Source organism: Plectropomus leopardus, chromosome 17 (genome assembly GCF_008729295.1).
Source record: "Plectropomus leopardus isolate mb chromosome 17, YSFRI_Pleo_2.0, whole genome shotgun sequence".
Taxonomy (NCBI): Eukaryota; Metazoa; Chordata; class Actinopteri; order Perciformes; family Serranidae; genus Plectropomus; species Plectropomus leopardus.
In genome coordinates this window covers 21,868,987-21,892,093 of record NC_056479.1, presented here as the reverse complement: position 1 = coordinate 21,892,093, position 23,107 = coordinate 21,868,987, and the positions used below count along the sequence as shown (strand labels likewise).

General features: G+C 40.6%; 1 protein-coding gene across 1 annotated transcript in view; it reads left to right on the top strand.

Annotated features, from left to right (window-relative positions):
• The first annotated feature begins 17,984 nt into the window (after window positions 1-17,984).
• Window positions 17,985-23,107, top strand: part of LOC121956285 (voltage-dependent T-type calcium channel subunit alpha-1I-like) — a 147,677-nt gene continuing 142,554 nt past the window's right edge. The window contains 1 exon segment of the mRNA XM_042504425.1: window positions 17,985-18,232. Coding sequence (XP_042360359.1) covers window positions 17,985-18,232 — 248 coding nt within the window.

The following is a 23,107-nucleotide window of genomic DNA, read 5'->3' as shown; positions in this document are numbered from 1 at the left end:
ACGTGGGAGAGGAAGAGAGTAATGGCTGTTGGCATTAAGCTACCTACAGTATGGCAAAAGGAGCAAAAACGAGAGGGAGAGAGGGAGGCAGGGAGCAAAGAATGAATAGTGCACAGCTAAAAAGGGAAGAAGAGCAGGATGGAGAGAGGAGAAAAAGAGGGGTGAAAGAGCAGAACATCATCAGAGTGGGAAAGCAAGACAAGTTTTGACGTTTTTCTCACTGTCAGCAAGCACCGTATTTTTGTTGCAATCTCTTTTCTATTTCCAAAATTACATCTCTACTCCCTTCTCTTTTCTCCAGGTGAAACTCTGCCCCCCCTCCTCCTCCTCCTTCTCCTCCACTTTCCACAACCCACCTCCTTCTCTCTCTTGCACAATGTGCATGTTTATGCAAATGAGGTAATTAGGAAGCTGCTTGGCTTCCTTGGAGCTCTAAGGTTTTAAGAAGAGGTGTGAAAAGGGAAACCAGAAAAGAAGTGGACGGATTCAGGCTTTGGTGTTTGTTTGAAGGAATGCTTGTGTGTGTGTGTGTGTGTGTGTGTGTGTGTGTGTGTGCGTGCATCATCCTTACACATCCATATATTATCACATATTCCCTTTAAAGTCCTGTATGTTTCTGTGTGTGAGTGCAGTTAAATATGCTTCCCCATATTTCTATCACTGATCCTGTCTGTCTTTTTGCATCAGAAGAAGCCACTACTGAAAGTCTTTCCTTTTTTTCTGTTTTCCTCCTCTTCTGCCTCCTCAGCTCTCTCGTCGCCTCTCACCTTCTTTCTGTTGTCCTTGCTTACAGCCTTTTCTCCTGTTGTCCTCCTCTGTTTCCTGTCTCCTCTGTGTGCTTCAGTCCTCTCTCCCCCAAGTTTTTTCAGCGCGTTAACTTCATTTCTTCTTCTTTCATGCACATTTTTTGCCTGCATGTTGCTCATGGCTCCCCCCCTATAACTTCTCACAGTCCTGTCTTATTTTTTCTGGTTCAGTCTATTTTTCTTTCCCTCCTTTCCCCCTTTGTCTGTTTCAGCCACTCTTGTCCATCTGTTGTCTTTATCCTTCTTTCTCCATCTCTTGCGAACAGTATAATGTAAAGTGATTCTCAACCTTTTTCATGTTCAAGGGCCCTTACATTGACACACATTAGTTCACAGACACCAATTTGATAAAATGGTTCTCCCCCAAGACATTTTTAACATCAAACACTTCATTTCCTGCACTCTGGTGGACTTTTATGCAACAATTTGTGACATTTTTGCTGCCATTTATGGTGGAAATCAGGGACATAAATATAGCCAGTGCAGTTGCAATGAGGCAGTCTATAACAAAGTGTAACGCATATTCAACATAAACTATACAAAATATTAAAAACTATTCAGTTAAATGATTAACTTCTCATTGTCTTTGGATTGGTGTTGTTGTGGTTATGTACAGTTATGAAATGATGATTTCTGGGTAATATGTATGTTGCAAGTTTGCAAGCTGAGCAAGCAGTCATGGCTGTTAAACATAAAACTCATTGAGAAAGTTACTCATTCGACTGTAAAATCCAACACATTGTTGGTAAAATATATATGCCCATTGGTGTGTGTGTGTGTGTGTGTGTGTGTGTGTGTGTGTGTGTGTGATTACACTAGTGAGCACTGGGGCTCCTTGTTACTACCATATGGCACTGGTGGAAAGTTGCTTCAACTGCTTCATCTGTGCATATTTGCTTTGTCTTCTTTCTGTTTTATGGCAGATTGCAATAATTGCTTTTGAGATTACACACTGCCACCCCCTACTTTACCGGAGGCATTGGTGCATCCGTGAGTCACATTTTACAGTTTGTCAAAATAAAAGTACAATTACCACTTTAATGTTTCTTATTGGGGGGTGGACAGGCATGTAAATATTGAGGGTGATGTGTGCTGCTTCCTCCCCCAGAATCCATGTCTATGCCTATGACTTGTAAGCTGTTTTTATACAGAGAGCACACTATAGTGAAGTTATGAAGTCTATTTCTACCCCGCCTTTGCATTTTTACATAGAACCAAATAGCAGCATCATGACATCGCAGTGAGTGATTTTAGACAGCATGCCAGCATCACTGAAGCAAAAGAAGCATGGCAGGCATGAAATGTAACATAACAGCATCAGCCTCTGTGGCATTTAATACATGTTGGCAGTGCTTTAATATGGCATAATGTGTCAATAACAATCATTTACCATCCATCATTTTCCCAATTTGCGAACATTTTGCTAACTGTTGGTAGCTGCTTTTTAAATCTCATTGTGGTGGATTGTACATATAGCGTCACACCCTTCCTGTACATGGTCCCATCCCTTTTACAGAGATGTTGATTCTGCACTGTTACTACCTCCACTGCCAGCTTAAACACGCCACAACTCTGTCCACCATTCCATGATTGCACCTTTCATCAAGAACTGCAAGGTACAATAACAGTGCAAAATTCCCACCTTGAACAGACAGTGTAAAAAGAAGCTTTACTTGGGCACTTCCATTGAGCTCACCTCTGTATTGAATTGAGTAGTGAAAATAAACAATTTCCCTGTTTTCAGGGGACCCCCTGTAACTTCCTATGGGTCGCCAGACTCCTGCTCTAGAATCATTGTTCTATGATGCCTTTTAACACTCTGGTCATGAAAAATAGCTTATATGCCTTTATCTCTGTCTGCTTTTCTGGTTTTTATTCCAGCTGCCTTCTTCTCTTGCTACACATTGGACTGCAGTTCTCATTAATCAGATATGCTGTGCATAGAGAGCACTCACACAAACTCAAATATGCATGCATAAACATACTCAAACACAAACATACTGTATGTTTCAGGAGTAGAGCTGAAAACATGCATAATGAGACCTCACATGCATATACATGGACATGCACTCACATACATGCACTGTCAAGGCAGCTCTCATTTCTCAGGCTTGCCTCCTCTGGCTTGATATCAAGGCTTTTGTCTGCTCTCTCTCTCTCTTCTCGCGGCGCTCTCTTTGTCTCATGCGCTTTCTTGCACATAGACACAAAGTTCTGCACAAACACATGCCTGCACACGCGCATGTCACCTCACGCCACTTCTCCCCGAGTTTTCAAACTTCGGATGGCAGCTTCCTGTCAGGGCATGAAAGCAACAGGAAAGAGATTTCTAAAAGGAGAGGAAGAGATGGTGAAGAGACAGGGGGAGAAGAGATAAGGAGTGCTGACAGATGTTCAACTCGACGCTTTTTGCCCCGCAGAGGAGGAAAAAGAGGAATGGATCTGTCATTACTTCTCCTCCTCCTCCATCACTTCCTCTTCCCTCTACTCTCTGTTTCTCTCCTCCCCTTCTTGTTTTCCCTTGTAAAGCCCACGTTAAACAGAATTGACTTCATTCCTTTGATCTTAAGGCAATGAAGCTTTTAGCTAAGTTTAAATAAAATCCAAAAAAATGCAACAGAATAAAGCAAAAGCCCCTTGCAGACAGTGATGTGGCAACATTCAAATGGGTACATGGTTCGCAAAGTGAGTGAAACCTAAAGGAATACTTCTCCCCTAAAAAGGATATTTTTTTAATATCAATTACTCACTGCATGTTACGTTGCATTTTGGAAGAAAACTTTATTTTTCTTGCATGCCCTCATGGTGAACAAAGAAGCCAAAAACTAGAAAATTCTTAATGAATTGAAGTCATAGGGGTCCACGTTTAAAAACAGCAAAACTATATCAAAACATCTGTTTACTAGGGCTGCCTCCTGGAAGTCGGAGATGGCTTCCAGTCGAGCAGTTCATTATTTTGTGGGTTTTTTTGGTAGTCAGTGTGCTGTGCAGTGCACTTTTGGAAATGTTTTGGTCCCCAGACTTTGCTGCGGAGTGAGAGCTCTTGACAATCACACTACTCTTTGGTAGAGGCTGCAGACACAATACAGTGGCACGGAGGAAGAGAGACTGCACTGTAAGTCTCTGAGATAACATTATCTTCTCTCTTCTGCTTAGAAGTGGTCAGTTTGCATCTCACAGCAACTTAATAAACATAATCTCTGGGTTCTGTTTGATATCTAGTTTGACAAAAAAAATTGTTGCACATTTGTGAGCTCTTTTTAGCACTGTTAGCCTGTTTACTATATCACATAAACGCAGCTATCACACTGACGGAAGGCTAAGGCCCGTTCAACCTGTAAAACTTCTTCTAAAAAAAACAAAAAGAATAGTCGAATATTCATTTTTAATGACTGAATCTGATTCAACTGACATAATTCCGAGTCAGGTACAGCCCTACTGTTTACAAACACTCACACAACTTGTGCAGTATACTCCAAACACTTGCATTTTCCCTAAAATGTAACTATTTAAAACACATTGCACTACTTTTCCATGTGTGAAACTGTTAATGAGAGGTGTTTTAAATAGTAACATTGAAAATGCATGTGTTAGCATATAAGACTGGATACATTAGACTTGGATTATACTGCACAAGTTGTTTTGTAGATGGATGTTTTCATCTAGTTTTGCTGTTGTTAAACGTGGCCCCTGACTCTAATTCATAAAGAATTTTTAGAATGCTTTCAGCGTCATTATTCACCATGGAGGCAAGCAAGAAAAACTCTCCTGAAATTCATTCTAACACAGGGTGAGTAATTCATATATATAATGATCATATGGGAGCTGAAGTATTTCTTTAAAATGAGGGAGGCTGAAGGCTTCACACTTTAACTAAATCTCCAAGCCTCGTGAATGTAGTCACACAGCCTCTCTCGCCATTTAAATTAGGGAGATAATAGTGCTTCTAGCCAATTAAGGAACACCTGTGACAATGATGGCACCCACTGTCCTCATTACTGTTACTTACTAGGTACCTAGTGTGTGTGTGAGTGTGTAAAGTAGAGAAGAGGGGAGTGGAGGACATTGTAGGAAAAGCACGAAATCTGATGGAAGCAGGATCTTTCTCGTGCGCGCACATACACACACACTGAGACAAACTGCCGACATTATACGCACACCTGCAGCCGTGCAGCAGCTTGGCTCTAATGTGAATTGATCGTCCTCAGTCCCCCTGCCACCGTCAGTGTAGTCAGCAAAGAGCAGACAACTGCTTGATCTGGTTTGGAGCCGAAAACACACATATAAACACACACACACACACTCAGCAAAGCTGACAGGCTGCAGTAGAAGCACTCGAACGTCAGCCTATAAGATTGACCGTTTGTTTTATTTGGCACACCTACAAGTATGAGCTCCCTCTGCCTCACACACTGGACAGCCTGAGGGAAATGCATGTCATTTATCAGGCTGAAAGAATGACAGCGAGAGCTCTAATAGTAAATCATTGGCAGCATTATTGGACCTCCCCTCCCTCGCCAATATGGATTTGTGTTGGGAAGCTGGGGGAGCCTGTTATAAATCAGTCAATAACACACAAGTAGTGTGTGCACACAAACTTCCACAAAGCATGGAATCACATTCCTCCCCCTTCCCACATCACTTACGATGACACACCAACACATCAGACATGGTAATAAATGTGGTGATAAGCAGCGTGTGACAGCAGTTGAGATTTCTCTTGTGGATCACCCGCGGTGTCAATTTTTGTTTTCTGTCCTTGCAGTCCTCTACACGTATCATAAATCATGCTCAACAGAATGTCCAGACAGAAAAGGAAATTATGTCTTTGTGACGTTACACCCTTTTATCTAAAAATGTTTTTAGGCTGATAAAAAAAATAAATAAATAATGGATGTAGCTTCTGTTACGTCACCCATTGGTTTGTGGACGTTTTGATGCCAACATTTTGATATTTAGGCTGTTGCCATCTTGATTTTTTTAAGCCAGAAGTGACCATATTTGGATGAGAGGCTGACGCTGTGGATGAGTGAGGCGTGGATCTGACTCAGACTGTAGCAATGCCTTGCAGACAGCCTGTCACTTGTGCAGCCCACCCTTAAGTATATGTAACTTTTGGCTGAGATAAAATGTAAATGGGTGAGTTATTAAAATAATAATAACAATAATAAGAATAATAATAGAAACAATAGGTCAGGGGACGGATGCTCAATCCATATAGAGCTCTGTACAGTTGCCATGAATGTTGAAATTATCTACAGAGACGAAAATGTTTTTTTGTGCCGGGCTGTAAACATATTTATTAATGCTGTAAAGTTGGGCATTTTAGTAAGGGGGTCTACTACTCTCTTACTCTGATTTGGAGCCAACCTCAGGTGGCCATTTGATGAACTGATTTCATTTTTTAGCCCTACAAAGGTTGACTGAGACTGAATTTGAAAAATCACATCAAAACACTGCTGTGTTATTGTTACAGTTCAATCAGGAGGGATAGATAAATGAGGTAAAGATCATGTTTGATACAGAATGTGGGTGAACAGATAAACAGAAGATTTGTGCTGATTAAGATTTAACATGAGTCCTTGGTGCTTAGACACCAGAGGGATATTTTTAACGATTGAGGGCAAGCCGAGAAGCAGCAATAATAAAACCCCCTTTCTGGAGTCCAGACAATGGCAAAGGTGATGTCTGATGAGGCGGATGAATCTGAGAAGACTAGGCAGTGATGCCGAGGTGAAGAGTGCGCACAGCTGCAGCATGACAAAAAAACGATATAGAGTAAGACAAGCATGTTTAGAATAAGAAGCAGTAAGATGACTAACGGAGAACTGAGTGAGTGTACATGTGAGGAGTAAATGGCAAAATGTGCAGGTCTAAGCATTCAAAGTATTGTCTTCCTGACTGAACTTTTGCTAGAGCTTCTTTTGGTAGCTGAGAAAAAAACAGAGCTAGCAAGAATGGAGAAAAATAAGTGAGCCAACAGACTAAGGGGCCATTCCCATGCCACATTTTTTACACCCTCAAATTCCATTGTTATCATCGTAGATGCAGGTAAGGTGTGCTTAAAAGCCAGAGTGATGCTGTTGCAGCACACAAGCCTTCTAAGGGCCTTTTTTTCAAGCTGCGCCCTAAGATAAACAAAGTGCACACACACACACATTGCCTCTTCCCCTTGATAGTTGAGGCCTGACCTCACGTTTTCCAGGCGGTAAAAGACATAGCATGTGTGCCGGCACTAACTGCTAAAGCTCCCTATGAAATACTGGAGTGACTGGAGCGTGCTGACACAAAATTCAAAATGCCAAATGAGCTTTATGAACATACTTTTCCTCCAAATTAAACTAAAGCTAAACAACTCAGATTCCGAAAAAGTTGCGATGCTGTGTAAAAGATAAATACAAGTTGCAGACATTACATTCAGAATGAGTGAAAAACAGTGATCAGTTTGAACATTAAATATCTTGACTTTGTGCTGTATTTAATTAATTATTTGTTGAAAAAAGATTTGCAAATCATTGCATTGTGTTTCTATGTATGTCTAACATGGCATCTCAGTTTTTTAGGAAGTGGGGTTGCAGATTTCAAACTAAAAGTGAAATTACATGACTTTATTACATTTAGAGTCAAATATAGAAATGAACAGGGATGTCAGCAGGTTACAGCATCAGTGGATAGCTTGTATAATACAATTCTGTACTACTATGAAGTGCACTTCTTACAGCTATGTTTGTGGTCTGTAGTCACTGTCTAGCTTCCGCATTTTGTGCAATGAGCTGTGATCCAATTTGTAGGTCCTATCCTCCACTCGCTCCTCTGCAGCTCATTTCCCAGCTTGTCCGTCTTCTTGCCGCCCAATGAATTTATATTAATACAGCTGAATGACCCAGCATGACCCACACTGTAAAAGCTTTTAGCATGATGCTAATGCTAATTGTTAGCTTTTTCACAGTGCAAAGTATTGTATTAGCATCGGTATTAACATATCAAGGCACTCATGCTGACTTGAAGACACAAAGATGTGCTTGATATCCGCTCACACTGTGCATGCGCTGGGAACATCTCGGCTGCTTGGCAAAAGCTAATGCTGTTAAAACAGATTAGGCGGATGGGGCCACTGCTCCACTGTAATCGACTGGCAGCCACTCTTTAAAGATGATTTCTGACACAGAGCTCAGTATCCTCTCCATCTCAGAGAGAGAGAGAGAGAGACAGCGTGACTGAGAGAGAGAATTTTTAAAAACAGAGAGAAACACGTAGAGGGGTAGAACAGCTGCAGAGAGAAATGGAAAGTGGAAGCAGAGGGGATAAAAAGATGAGATAAAGTAGAGGGAGAGGACGGGTAAAAATCAAGACAGATTAAGAAACTCAAATGGAAACCGGAAATTTAAAATTCCAAAAGGAAGACGTAAGATTAAAGAAGAATCAAAGTAAATCTTTCATCCGTTCTCAGATCAAAAAATTAATTGCCAAAACCTCTATATCTGACAACATGCGCAGCAAAGTGGAGCCGTCATTTCCATTCAGAACTTTAAAATAAGTCAACCTTGTTTGACCTTGTTAACTCCATTAACAGTTTCCAGGATTCACAACTCTTTTCTCTTGCAAAATGTTTGACTCTTTTGGCTTCAGTGCACGACCACTTGCACTGGGCAGCGTTTGCTTGTATTAACCTCTGTGCTCCGGAGCAGCTGCAGACAATTTTATATGAAGTGGAATCATTTTGGTTGTGTCAGTTATGAGCTCAGATAGCTGCATAGAGCCGGGTGTTGATACTTAGTATTAACAGTGCAGAGGACCAACACCCAATCAGGAGTCATTTGATAGTGTCAGTATAAAAATACTACTTATTACATCCTTAACTAAAAACAGCGTTGTGATGATAACGCCACATTATTATTACCTTTCATGCAATTCACAAATGTGACAACATGTGTCTCAACGTGCACCACTGCAGTATTTTCACGGAACATATGGCTGTTAGGGGTAAATCTGCTCACTCGGCTAGTCTGTGATCCATAACAAATGACTGGGCCAATCTGGCCATTCTGCTGAGTCAGCATATTACAGCTGGAAGCAGGAGATGGGTCTGACACCCATATGTCATCCACCAACTGAAATACCTCTAAGTGTGTGACTGTGGCTGCAGGTTAACAATCCATCTCCCTGCAGTGGATGTGGATTTTTTAAACCAATTTTTAGGACAGAAATTCAAACTACAAACTTTGACACAAGCACAGAACATTGAATTTAACAGATGAAAAATGGTATACAATACTGTGGTTTGGTGGTGCAGTATATCCTGGATTTAGCCCTTTGAAACCTGGATCAACATCACTTTTCTTGTGCTGCTCTCAGGTGCCTTTAAATCCTTAACAAAGTGGTTTGATTTCTTTAGAAAACTTGGAAAATGGCAGTAAGCATCCTGGCAAAAAATGTCCCGCAAATTGCAAGAAATTAGTAGATTTTGAAAATTATTCAAATTAAGAAAGGAAAAAGCATGCAAGTCATGTTTTTTACTTTCCTTTGTATTTTTTTCTGCTAATTTTAATGTAATTTTTTAAAATTTTGATAATTAATTTAATTTTCATAATATTTACTTTTTTGTGTGCAAATTTTGGGGTTATTTCTTTTGAAGTTGCTCCTTGCCTTCTTCCCATGTCCCAAGAAATGAAGCCAATTTGCTCAGGTTTGTGTGGAACTAGTATAAACTTCTCTTGTTTTCAATACAAGATCGACATAATCATGAAGTTAAAAATTGCAAGATGAAATGACTTTACAGAGGCTATGCAACAAGAAGAAAAACATTTTTCAAATCTGCTGCAATTTTCCACAGATTTTTGCATCAAATGTGGTGTGGCTGTGCCTGAATTTCTTGTTTCATCTTGTTATATGAGGCACAGCAGTGCTGGCACTGTTCAGTTCAGAGTGACTTCTGATAGAAGTTGCCTCCTTCTTTATTCCACCGTAAGCCAATGAAGAACAGCATGTTTTATAAGAGGATTTTAGAGGGCTCAGCTTCGCTCATTTAAGACTCGCTGTGGTTTTCAAACAAAATACAGTGGATTTGGGAATTTCCCTAAAATGTTTGGCATTAACATACTTTGTCTTCAGTTCAGCTCTGTTTAATTTATCTTCTAATAGGGGTGTAATGGTACACAAAAGTCACAGTTCTGTGTGTTAGGTACAGTGGAAGATACATTTCTGCTCATTTATTAACAGACAATAATGCTGACAGTAGTAGACAGACAAAATTCATTTGCTGGGGACTTAGGTAGCATTTTACCAAATTGCAACTCTAGCAAACTGTTTTCATTACAAAAATCAGGAACATCTGAGACACACAAACATATGGTATGACATTGCAGGAAATTCCACCATAGCTATAGTTAAACATTCAATAAGCAAACATTTATCATCACTGATGGGCACATCTGGGTGATACCATTGTGTGTGCGTAAACATGTTGGATGTGTTTCCATTCACGTAACCTACAATGGTGGTGCAGCGCTGACACACCATTAATTAAAAAAGGAAGGTCTCCCAGCTGCACCCACCATAGATTTACTGATCGCATAGACGATTGTGTAAAAATAATGGAGATAGGCACCGTGACATCACCTATTGGTTTGTGCTATCCCACTTTGAAGCTTTGAGCTTGGCATTTTCACGGTTGCTGTCTTGGATTTTTAGAGCCAGAAATAACCATATTTAGACAGTAAGGTAGTTTTGTGGAAGAGAGACGAGTGGATCTGACTTACAGACTGCAGCCGCACCTTGCATATCTTATTATCTTATTATTATCTTATTGTGCATATATTCAAGCCATAATAAAATGTGAACAGGTTAGTTCTATAAAAATACATACAGTTGTCATTTACGAGGAAATTAACTATAGAGACCAAACCTGTCACCTGCACCAAGCTGTAAACATGTTTATTTCTGCTGTAAAAGTTGGGCATTTTAATATAGAGGGCTGAGGGGATTGACTTGCTTTTAGAGCAAGCCTCAAGTCGCCATTTGAGGAATTGCAATTTTTGGCACCTCAGCTTTGACTTTATTTTTCAGCCCCAGAGGTTGCCACTTACAGGAGCTTCTTTTAAAAATTCTATGCTTGATGCGCTAACTTGTGCATATGTTGTAAACAGCATGTCGAAACGTTTCCAGGTGAAACTCGCACTTCTTTGCGATTTGGCTCTGCATCCCATGCATCAATTTACAACCCATATATCCTGCGTATGGCTTCATGCACCATGCCGTGACCCATGCACCACGATGGCTTGAAACTAATACACAAACCGATGAAGCTGTATCTTCTGATCATTACCATATCACACCGGTGCTCCAATTCACAAATTGACACTAAGCTCCAATGTCTTTGTTGGCGCCGCTGCCTGCCACACTGATTGTAACTAAAAACCCGACATACCATGAAGCTTTTAAATGACTTAAGCCTGTGCATGTTGCCTAGTGACAGCCTGTCACAGATAATGTCGAAGCAGCATGTTCTCTGCCTGGTTTACTTTCTTAGGAGAAATATTCTAGGTGCCCTGCTCCAGTAATAACGGCTAAGCCAGACAGTTATACTGATTTAGTGTGTTCTTCCACCTCTTTTGATCTCTTAAGAGTTACTTTGAGTAAAGCACACGGGTCCTCATTTTGTGGTGCTGTAAAGACATAAAGCCAGGCTGGTGTAAAGTAGACGGTGGCACATCTAAAATGGAAAACAGTGATGCGGGATTGACAAGGAACAACAACAAGGAAAGTGATTATTTTGAGCTGCCCTGTAAAGTTTATCCAAAACCATTTTGTACGTGCAATAAAGATCTTAAATCATGCTCGAAAGTCTATTCACATTGACATATTTAAATATTACTACGGCAGTAAACTAGACATATTAAGGTTTACTTGGCAAGGTAAAGTTGCCGAGCTGGAATTATGTTCTTCTCCATTACGCAGAAGTCATATTCATCACATTTTAGAAGGCTATTTTATAGTGCTGTCAGAAAGCCAGCCATCTTATTCAGCAGTGGCTCCCCTGTCACTGTCTGGTTTATAAATACATTACTCTCTCTCATTGAATATATTGATAGTCTGAGTAACAAAGTAATGTGTTGTTTTGATCACTCAGCAATGGGTGTCAAAACTGGTTTGTCTTGGGTCACTGGATGAAGCATTGCCTGACACAGCTGACGAGACAGGGAGTGTGTGTGTGTTGTGCGGGGTGTGTGTGTAGTGTTTGTGCATGGGGTGCGTAGCCTCAGTCTCAAGGGATTCCTGCCCTGAAGTGATTCTAATAGCATTAGCCATTGTCTGTGTCTGAATGGTCCAATGATGCATTATGTTTCCTCTGAGATACACACACACACACACACACACACACACACACACACACACACACACACACACATCTGGGACAGTACCAATCATCAGGGATCTGCCCTGTGTTTCCTCATACACTCGATGTTCTTGCTCATTTCTCAGCCCAGTCACACACAACCGCGTGTGTTCTCCAGTGATAATATTGTGCTTCCTCCGCTGTGTTTTGACACAGCGCGAGAAAGAATTTAAGAGACATTAGGAGCCGGTGCTGTGTTAAGTTGGTGTGACAGTCAGATCCCTGGCTGTCTGTGAGTGCTGTGCTGGGCTCAGCATTGTCTCAACTCACCTGACACACAGAGGCGCGCACGCGCGCGCGCACGCGCACACACACACACACACAGACAGAAAGACAGACACGCATGCATGCAGTACACATCATGCACACATCCAACCCAGATGTATTTTTGCTGCAGAAAAAGAAAAAAAAGGCAAGAAAAACTCATCTTCTCCTGCAACTTTCTGCACCTATCTTTATAACTTTTTAAACTCATAATGCAACATTACAGGGAGGCACTTTTTAATACATTTTCCCTATAGGTACTGAGGATTATGGCTACAATATGTCAAACACTGCATCAGTTTTTTCACAGTATATTTGGGCTGCCTTCCAAAGCAACACAACTAGCTTTAGTCATGGTATGATAGGAGAAGGGACGTTTTGTGTCTTAAACTGTGCAAATCACAAAAGTAATGCTCATACTTGTTTACCTTCTGGAATATGTTTTGTATTACCTACTTAGAGCCAACAAATATCTATCAAAGTGTGGTGTGTGGTTTCCTTAAAAAAAGTTCTGGAAAGGAAGAATGCCACATACAAATGTACTCAAGTACAGTGGTTTCCAGCAGGTTACTCTGTTACTAAATGCTGAAAATATCCATCTATAAGCTGTCATAACATTGTGGCAATAGGTTTCCCACGCACCTGCCGCGCCAACCTGGTCTCACTCCCAATTTGTCCAATACAGATGCTTAGTCAGTGGCCTTGGCGTCAGATACAGACGCACTGGGGGGACCCTCTTGTGGCAGCATAGGAAGCATAGAGCTGTGAAAGTTTTTGATGCTCCAAGCAACTGCTGTAGTATAAAGAGCAAGAAAGTCTGGAGGTGGTCAAAAAGATTGGTCAAAAAAACTCCATACTTTCACTCAAGAGACCTCTGTTTGTTTCCTGTGTGAAAGAAAGGGTCAATAAAATAATTTTTATAACAAGGTAGTGCGCTTGTATGTGTTGCATCCAATGCTTGTGACGCACGTCACATGATGTTATTTTACATTGTAACAAAGATAGTTATCTTAAGCTAAACCATTGTGTTTTTTCTAAACCTAACCACATATTTTTGATACCTCAAACCTGAAAACAAAGTTGTTTTGGTTTTTTTTACCCTAAAGAAACAGTATGACTTAAACAAGTCTAAACTACATTTTACTTCATGTAAGGGAAGATTAGACATAGAAACGTTATAGATTGACGTTTCAGTCCATTTGAGATTATGTGCATCCTTTCTTGTTGGGAAATTTTAAGCCAATCTTCAGTAAGCCATGACTGTGTGAGCGAGAATGCACAATACCAGGACCTTAAAACTTAATCAACTAAAAAGCCATTGTTAATTTTATTATTTACACCATCGCTTTCCCTACTGTGACATGTTAAAATGTCCTCTGTTCAAAGGTATTTTGCTCATAACAATAGCCTACTGCATCAGTTCATCAATTCAGTGATAAACTTTTTGTAGTCATAGTCATGTTCATTTCACCTGGTCAGTGACATTTAACTAAAACAAGGGGAAACAACTTCAGTTTTAGTTTGCCAGATTAAGGACTGACTGTAGTGTTAAGCAACAACACACATGGGAAATTTCATTACAAGTGTTATCAATAATACTGAACATTCATAGCTCGCAGGCAGCGAGAGCAGATTTGAGAATACTGGAAACTCACAATATCTTGTTCTGAGTATCCAGTTCTTTTCTTGAGCCTTCACTGTCAAGCTCATATAATGACTCACTGAGAAATTTAGTCATTACTTGTATCCCTTGGGTATCATACATCAGATTTTTGATCTCAGTGTAAACAGCCGGCGAGGATTGAAAACACTGCTTTTCACCGCTTTTTTGTATTCAAATTGGCAGCATGAAATGATTGAGATGAAAAATGCATTGCCCAAACCCCTTATGGAACCACAGTATGTTTTTTTGCTGTTGTTTTCCATCCAGCCTCTTCCTGTGTCTGTCTCAGACTGTCGCAGTGAGTGTGTGTGGGAGGGGGAAAGCAAGTTTTTCCAGTGGCTCATCACAGCCTTTAGCTCATAGTGCGGCTAAATGGGTGACTGTATATCCGCTACCCCAATTAAGGGTGTTAATGCGTGAGAGTGTGTATGTTGAAAAAAGTGTGAATGTGTTTATGTGTGTTGGTGCTAACAGTGAAGTGGGGGCCTCATGCGTCGTCTCTCTCAGCTTGTCTGTGTCACACACAAGCGTTCATCAGTCGTGATCACAAAAAAACACATTTGGAGGAAGCTTTCCCAGCATGTAGGAGTGTTCTGAGTAAAGGAGCAGCGATATGACGGTGCAGAGAAGCTTACATGAAAGAAATTTAACATACAAACAGATCTGAGAGACAGACAGGTACATAGCATCCACATAACACACTCCTTCCAACCATTTCTGCAAAGCTGTCTCCTGCTTAATTGTTGTCGCCCATAATAGCTGCAGGGTCTCTCTAAGAAGCTTTGTCATGGGAAATAAAATGCAGCAGAGTAAGAATAAACTTCCTGCCTCCACAGGAAGCAGCTGTTGCCATGGTGAAACTAATCCAAAAGGCCAGTTTTGGAAAGATGATATTATGCATTTGTATGTACAGGGATAATAAATGAACACCAGGTAACAGATGATTAGAGAGAGGTTTCGGTGTGTCGCTGTGTGTGGTGGGTGACTTTCCCCTTTCTAATGTTATTTCATATCTCCACCTGGTTTTAACATCTCGTCAGAGGATTAGCTCCAGAGCTGTGAGCGATACGGGCTACTTAATCACCAATGTCCTATTTTCTTAGCTTGTAATGAATAGCCTTTAATGTCATTACCCTATAAAAACAAAGTCCGCTCTCCCACTAGCACCTAATCCTTCAGTGTAGGATTTAGTGCGAGCAAACACATTTACTTAGGCACATAAAGGAAACGACACCTACGCATGCATGTGTTTGTAGCACAGATACATGAAATTACATCAGTGATACGAAAGATGAACATTCGCACGTGATCACGCATCTTGAAATAATCATGCAGCTGTCTGAAAGATTCGAAAGCTTTAAACAGTAATATTTAGTCTCTCTGTGTGTGTGTGTGTGTGAGAGAGAGAGCGTGTGTGGGTATGTGTGCAAGCCTGTGCATATGTCCGGCTGTGCACATGTCCAGCCTTCGCTTGGCTCCTTGCCTCTTGCTTGCTGCCTCCCTTGGCTGCCTGTTAAAAGCAGAAGTCCAATATGTTATTATGCATTCACTTAGGCTCCGGCTGCTAGTGGCTGACTTGCTCGCTGGCTCACTGGTTTGATGAGCCAAAAAAAACAAAGTTTCTGTCATTCTGTCTCATTTTGCTCTTTTTTTCCTACATATATTATTCCTCTGTTTGTCTTTGAATCCTTAAAACAACATGTGGACTGTCTTGCCAGCAATAACTCGAGACGTCACTCCTTCTCTAAAGTGAAGCTCCGCAGTATTTTTTCTACATGAGCTGATGCACTAAAAGCCAAATGTTATGCTGCATTGTGTTCTCTGTTGTAAAAATGTCTCCTAAAATTTATGTCCCCTAAAATGTCTGACCTTGACTATTACTGACTTGTATCTGTGCAACGTTTGTCCCCAAAGGGGTGTTTTCACATTCCTCTACTGAAGTGGCAGTATCAGTAAAATTCACTAAAATCTAAGATTCAAACGTACAATGGGCAAGCTAAATTAGGTGTGCGACTGATCTGAAAGCCAATGCCACTCTTACACGGGAAGCACATATTGACGGGAGAGCAGACTTCAATACTTCACAGGCAAAAAAACCTTTAAACCTCCAGCGCCGAACAGGCCTGTCAATAGAGAGAGCGTGAGTTAGGCTTGTCTCAACTACATCATGGACTTATCGCACGATACATGGACGTGACCTCAATCATTTTTCTGACCTCAAAATTGCCTGTTGTGTTTACATGTGTGTTTGTTCACATGAGAATGTCACTAACATTTTAGCCAAAGTGAAGCCACAGTAAAGAGCAGGGTCTTACTGACTATTTTAAACTTAGAAGCAGCAGTTTTTTTTTTTCTCTCTCCACCTACTTACGCAGATTTAAAGAAAAATTAAAAAACTCTTTAAAGCTGACACAATGTAGCCTACCGGTAGCCTGCAGCTGCACTTTTGGTGTGGAGGAGGCACAATCTTGAAAGTCATTTTGCCAATCCTTGGTAAGATAATGACTTATTTTTGACTGTTACTCAAAAGAGGCATCACTTTTCTTTCTTGTTTCTTGTAAAACTGATTTATTTAGGACTTCTCCTTTGAAAGTACTGTAATTGAATACTTCTTTAATGACTTAAAAAACGTTAAATATTTTTTCACATAACAATTCCATTGTCTAAATATTTTAATAATCAAACGTTCATTGCGTTTTGAAAGGGTGTACTTGCATTATTATGCTGTTAGATCTGTGCATAAAATGGCCTCAAAAATGACAATTGCAGTTATTTCTGAGGCAATATATCAGACAACAAAAGTAGTTATTGTGACAGGCCCAGCAAGAGTTAGCATTAGCATAGTCAAAATTTTGACAGCAAATATGGTAGAGTGTGCAGTTTTTGCATGCAAACCGGACCATGGTGCATCTTTCCACTGAACCCAGTTGTAGCATATATTATTGTATATTTCACAATCACAGCACCATTTTAGCACCATTACTCTCTTACTGGTCAAATACATGCTAGTAGCACTGTTGCAGCCCTGGAGAAGCAGATAGTAGAGCCAAAACTAGCACAAGCTGCGAGTGGTGAGCAGGGATCCAGAATTTCTCAGTCAGAAAGAATAAGTAAATGTTTTTTTGGTTTTTTTTTTTACTTTTATGTGATCAAAAATATTGATCATAGCAGAAGATGTTTTAAAGCTTTAAAACATTTGGAGGGGAACTTTAAATATACAGGTGTACTGAATCATGCAATCATCATTTTTTTGTGTGTGTGGTTATGCGTACTTTGTTCACAGATAAAAGTCAATCCATTCATGAGCCGAGTGGTAAGAGATGGAAAGCCATTTCCTCTCCCACAAAACTGTGATGGGGCTAAATGAATCGTCAATGAATGTGCAATGACTGTTGACATTGATTTACTCTCCGCTGTCGTACCCCTCTGTGTGTGTTTGATTGCGAGAGGTGATTGTTATCAGTAAGCAATGCATTCTGTTATGCAGACAAGTGAGTTTACGATAAGAGCATTTGCCTTCGCGGTGTGAAGAGACAGCGAGAGACTAATGGGCCTTTGGGGCTGGAAAACAAGAGGCATTAAATATCTGTGAGGTGATGTTATGACGTGGAGGTGATTTAGTGGTCGGCTAGAGCCACTGCACAACCTAAAGTGTGTCCAGTCAAACTTTCATGGAATAAACTAGTTTAATTGCTTTTTATTTGTTGCACTGTGTGGTGATTAAATCAAAGCAAATCGTTTTTTGTTATCTAAAGTCTCTTGGAGATTTGTAGTGTACTAAACAATGTGGGAATCATTTCATTCCTCCAATAACAGTGTCATCGCACGTTGTCTTTCAGATCTCGGCTGGGTTGCCATGACGAGCGAGGAGTGTCCTGTGCCGCTGGGGAGCATTTCCTCAGCAGGGCCAGGGCAGAGCGAGGAATACGGCTTGGCGCAGGGTGATGACATCATCGAAGAAGTGGGTCCAGGTGATGACGTCAGTATCGGCAGTGACCTGAGCACTCTTGTGGTGCCTTTTCCAGAGCTGGCGCCTGTGGTCTTCTTCTGCCTCAAGCAGACCACCTGTCCTCGCAACTGGTGCATCCGTATGGTCTCCAGCCCATATCCTTTTATTCAACGGTGGAACTGACCCCTTTAACCTCAATAACCTTTACTTTATCACTTAACCTTCATCATTTTCTCACCCTAAATATTCACCTCTTCACGAATCAGCTCCAAATTACATGCTCAGTTGTAAAGATGAAATTCTCGTCATGATATTTTTTTTTAAAACATCAGCACTCATTCTTAACCTCTTCTATTCATTGGTAAACCTTTCATGTAGCATCTTTTCATCTCCTGATCTAACAATGGTGCTCCTCTTCTCTCTGTATCCAGTCCCTCTTTTTTCAGTCTTTTTTCCGCTTCTCTGTCATCCACTTTTGCAGAGTCACAGTTTCTTTGCTTTGTGATTTCATCTGTCTTTGTTTTTATTCTTTTGTTGCATTTTCATCCATCTTGACTCTGACCCTCCTCCCATCCATTGTCACTCCTTTATCTTGTGGATTTGCTACCACACGGTACAACAGACATCCCCAGAATCTTCTCAAGGTAAGTGTGTTTGACATCCTCATACAGCTACAACTGCAGTGATCAGCGTTGCGCTGCTTGAACAATGGATTGTGTACATTTGTATTTGTGTGTGTGACAGAACAAGCAATTGTCTGTTTGCTGACTAAACTGACAGGCGGTGAGACTAGGGATGATCCTTTCACATGAGGGACAGACGAGACCACACTAGGCTGCCTGCCGCACTACTGCAGGAGCGTGTTTGTCTGTGTATGTTTGCACCTAAGTGCAATATGACTATAGCCCTATTAACTCCCACTCGTCTGAGTGCAGGGCTCCAAGGATTGCACTGTCAGTAAGATGTTTGCCTGGTCAGTCGGTCAGTTCAAACCTCTGTGAACACGACTTATCATTGTGATGTGTAAAGAATAGCAGAGCCTTCAGGGACAACTATTCTCAATCTCTTTCTGCACATATTCACTCTGTTTGTTAAGATAATAGCGTATTTGTTTTTTAGAAAACAGAACTAGTAAAGTGTCTTCAGTAGAGGGCAGCTCTCCGCCAGGCAGCTGCCTGAGCTGGTTTTGTTATTCCAGCAGACACATTGCAATGTGTTTCAAAGGCGTCTCAGAAGTTGAGAATAATGCATGCTTCATCTGTTTTTGACGAAGCTGCAGCGCGTTGCACCGAGCAGATTGATTCTCCTGATTTAGCAGTATCAACTTGTCTATAGGCTACAACACAACAAAGTTGTAAGTTTTTAGCCACAATGAAGGCCAAAATGTGGCCTGCAACAGATGGTATGGATTTTTTTTTTTTTTTTTTTGGCCAAGACAATTTCCAGACAACTTGGAGTCCCTACCAGCTGGTGGGATAATAATAGGTCGGTCGTGATGACTTTCAGTCATCGGAATAATCACGAATATCATGTCCAGCAGCACCCAAAGAGACTGTTGGCCAACAAACAGTAAGACAGTCCGCACACACACCAATCTCAAAAAACACATAATATCTTAAGCGTTCGCAAATTTCATGTCAAATGATAGGATGCCCTCACTTGTTTTGTTTTGTTTTGTTTTTTTGATTGTTTTTTTTTTCACTAAAACAGATGCGTGTCCTATGTGAGATGCAGAAAAACATTTGCTTTTTAACTAAATGTTCAGTGAGGAGTTTTAGGATTTTTTAGATTATCATCTGGGTAATATTATAAACTGTTTTTTTTTTACCTTTTTGATGTTTGTATTTTAGTAAAGGATTATGAACCGATTAACTTAAAGTTTAAACCCCTAATTTCCAAGTCAAGGGAGATTGCAGTGACATATGAAAAGAAAATGTAGTGGAAAATGATGGAGGTCAGGGCATAGGCTGTGTTAGATTAATCCATTTTGAGCAAAAAGTCTGTTTATGACACAAAGACAGATTTTTCTGACAGAAAATTAGTGAAGCATTGATGCAAAAGCCCATGAAATTACTTGTAGAAGTTAGAAGTTGCCTTTACATTCAACCCGCGCTTTAACAGTATGCCGGTAAGGATGGACTAACACGAAGCTAATATGTCTGTATCACAGACAAACAAATGGCCAGAAAATCAGGGAGACAGTGGGAGACGGAAGGAGACTGTCGGACAGACAAACTTGGATAGCGAGACTTTCTGTTAGCCTTTCAGACTCCATCCTTGATGTTCGTAGGGAAAGAGGTTTCAGAGGGATTTTACACTGCTTGCTTATGGCTGAGCTCTGCTGCTCTCAGTTAGCCCCACGCCACAGGGTAAAAACATGCTTGAGCATACACACACTGTACGCCCACACACACACTCAAATCTTATTTCACATCGCCCCAGCGTCTCTTGCAGCTCACTGGTTTGGTGGGCACCCGAGTTGGCTGAAACTGTAAGCATGTTAAAACACATAGAGACACACACACCTGTGTGTATGTGTGCCAGTGTGTTTTTGAGAGTGTGTGAGGAAAAATATAAAGTCAGTGTGAGAGATCGAGTGAGTGTGTCGTGGTTTGAGGGAAGGTTGTTATTGCTGTGAGTTGAGATGATTTTCCTCTTGTGGAATCAGCTGGAAAGCCAAGAAAACACACATGCACACACACACACACTCACACATACACACACACGCACACACACACGCACACACACACACGTACACTTCAGCCCCCATTCCGGTGGAATGAGATGTTACTTTTGCCTATTGTGATTGTGTTACTTGAGACGGTTTTGAAACTTGCTGATGTGTGTGTGTGTGCGTGTGCGTGTGTGTATGTATGTGTGTGGGATGGCAGTATATTCACAGGCTTTGTGCCTTTACTTGTGTAGGACTGGGAAGATGCATGTGTATGTATCTACTGTCTGTCTGTGTGTGTGTGTGTGTGTGTGTGTGGGTCTTAAACTACAGCAAGAGTTTGGTGTTTGATGTGTGCTGCACTGGAGCAATGATTTGAGTGTGTGTATTGATCGTACTAAAGCAGCCTGTACCGTATATATAGATACATTGGATTGCCTATGTACAGACCAAATATGAGCACAGCACAGTTGTTTGTTTTAGTAGACTTAGATGATAAAGCAGCATGCTACCTTTCCGAAATCATGACGAGATGAGCCTCATTTCACCTTCATCAAATAGTGTTTTGCTTGTGCTCAGTGTGGTGTATCTGAAGTCTCAATGTGCGTGTGTAGGGGGGCAATAAGTGGTTGTTTCACCATCTCTATGCAGATCAATAGTTCTGTTCACTGCACAGTAGCTGTGAGAGGCCTTCAGTGTGACACACACACTCACACACACACAGTGATGCTCTCCCACGCCTGCCTGCAGCAGAGCACCTGGAGCACCTCTCTATAATGCACCCCACACACTTCTTCTCCCTCTCCCTATTGTTCTTGCTCTGCAGAGTGTGCACTCACACTCTGTACATACCGTACAGCATAGATGAGCCCTCATCCCTCTCTTTCATTGTTTTCAAACTCTTAAAGAGGACAGATTTTGCTCATTTTTAGGTTCAAACCTCAAATTTATGTTTCTACTTGAAGATGTTTACATGCTTTATTTTTCTCATAATGTCTGTGCGGGAACACATTTATTCACTCTCTGGGACACTCCGTCTTTGTGCCTGTCTCTTTAAAGGTACAGTCCAGCCCAAAATCAAAAACAAATTTTCACTCTTACCTGTAGTGCTAATCTTCTTCTGCACAGATAACAGTTGGCGGTTGTAGGGACTCTTTGTAATAGTCAAATATTTGTATTTCTGAAGATAAGTGTTGTCAACAACATTGATTTATAAATATGTATTTATTGATATATACAGATTCTGAATATTTGAAATGGTTTCAATATGAATTTTCTTCAGTATTAGCACACAGGAACCAGCTGCCCTTTGCTTGCTCGCTCTTGTTTTTCATGTTTACTACAGTAATTCTGCTGTTCGTTACAAAAAAAAGAAGAGTTGCCACTATCATGTCATGACCTTGTTTTATTTATCATTTTGTAAAAATTTTAAATTTGTCATGACATTGTCAAATTTTCCTCATGGTATCAGAAATTGTTTTGGCTTTCAAAGTCTTGTATAGAAAATAGAAATTCCAGAGTAGTGACAACACCACTGTAAATTTTGTATATATATTGTCTGTATCGGGTGTTAAAATTTCCCTGTAGGCTAATTTTTCATGTTTCTACCTGTATATTTGTTTAAGCTTTTTCTCCCAATTTACATTGAAGCTCTGCCCTCTGCTCCGCTTTTGCCTTCTACTGACTTGCGATACTGCAGCAGCTGTTATTTCACTCCTGTCAAGACTGTTAGCAGATCGGATGTGTGTCCAAATACGGCCCCTCACCTCTGATGGATTTGTTATAGTGCATTAAAAGGCACAAATCTCTATAATTCTGGTACATGTATACAATCATGCAGTCATTGACAGACAGTGATGAAATATAACTAAATACGTTTACTCGGGTTGTTAAGTAAAATTTTACATACTTTTACTTCACTTGGGTCATTCACTTTTAAGCTTCTTTAAACCCTTCTTCTTTAAACATTTATTTGAGAAATATAGTCAGATATAATTACTTTCCACGATCAGATGATTAATGCAAAATAAAATCAACAAATAGATTATGATGAATGTTATTATCAGCTAAGCTGCTCAGTTATATGTTGGGTAGTTAACCCCTGTAAACCTGAGCAAATTGGCTTAATCTCTTTCAAAAACATGGGAGGGAGGCAATGAAACACCTTTGCCTCAAATTAGCAAAGAAGTTGCTCACTTCATCAGCATCTCCCCTTCTCCACTGCAGCAAATTTTACAGGTGAAATCTATAAGGGGTCACAGCCTGCCCCTCACTTGGTCAATTTCTTAAATGGAGAGAAAAGACTGTAATTCTGTGTGCGCACTGCAGCTGGTCTGTTGCGTCGGGTCGTAGATAAGTG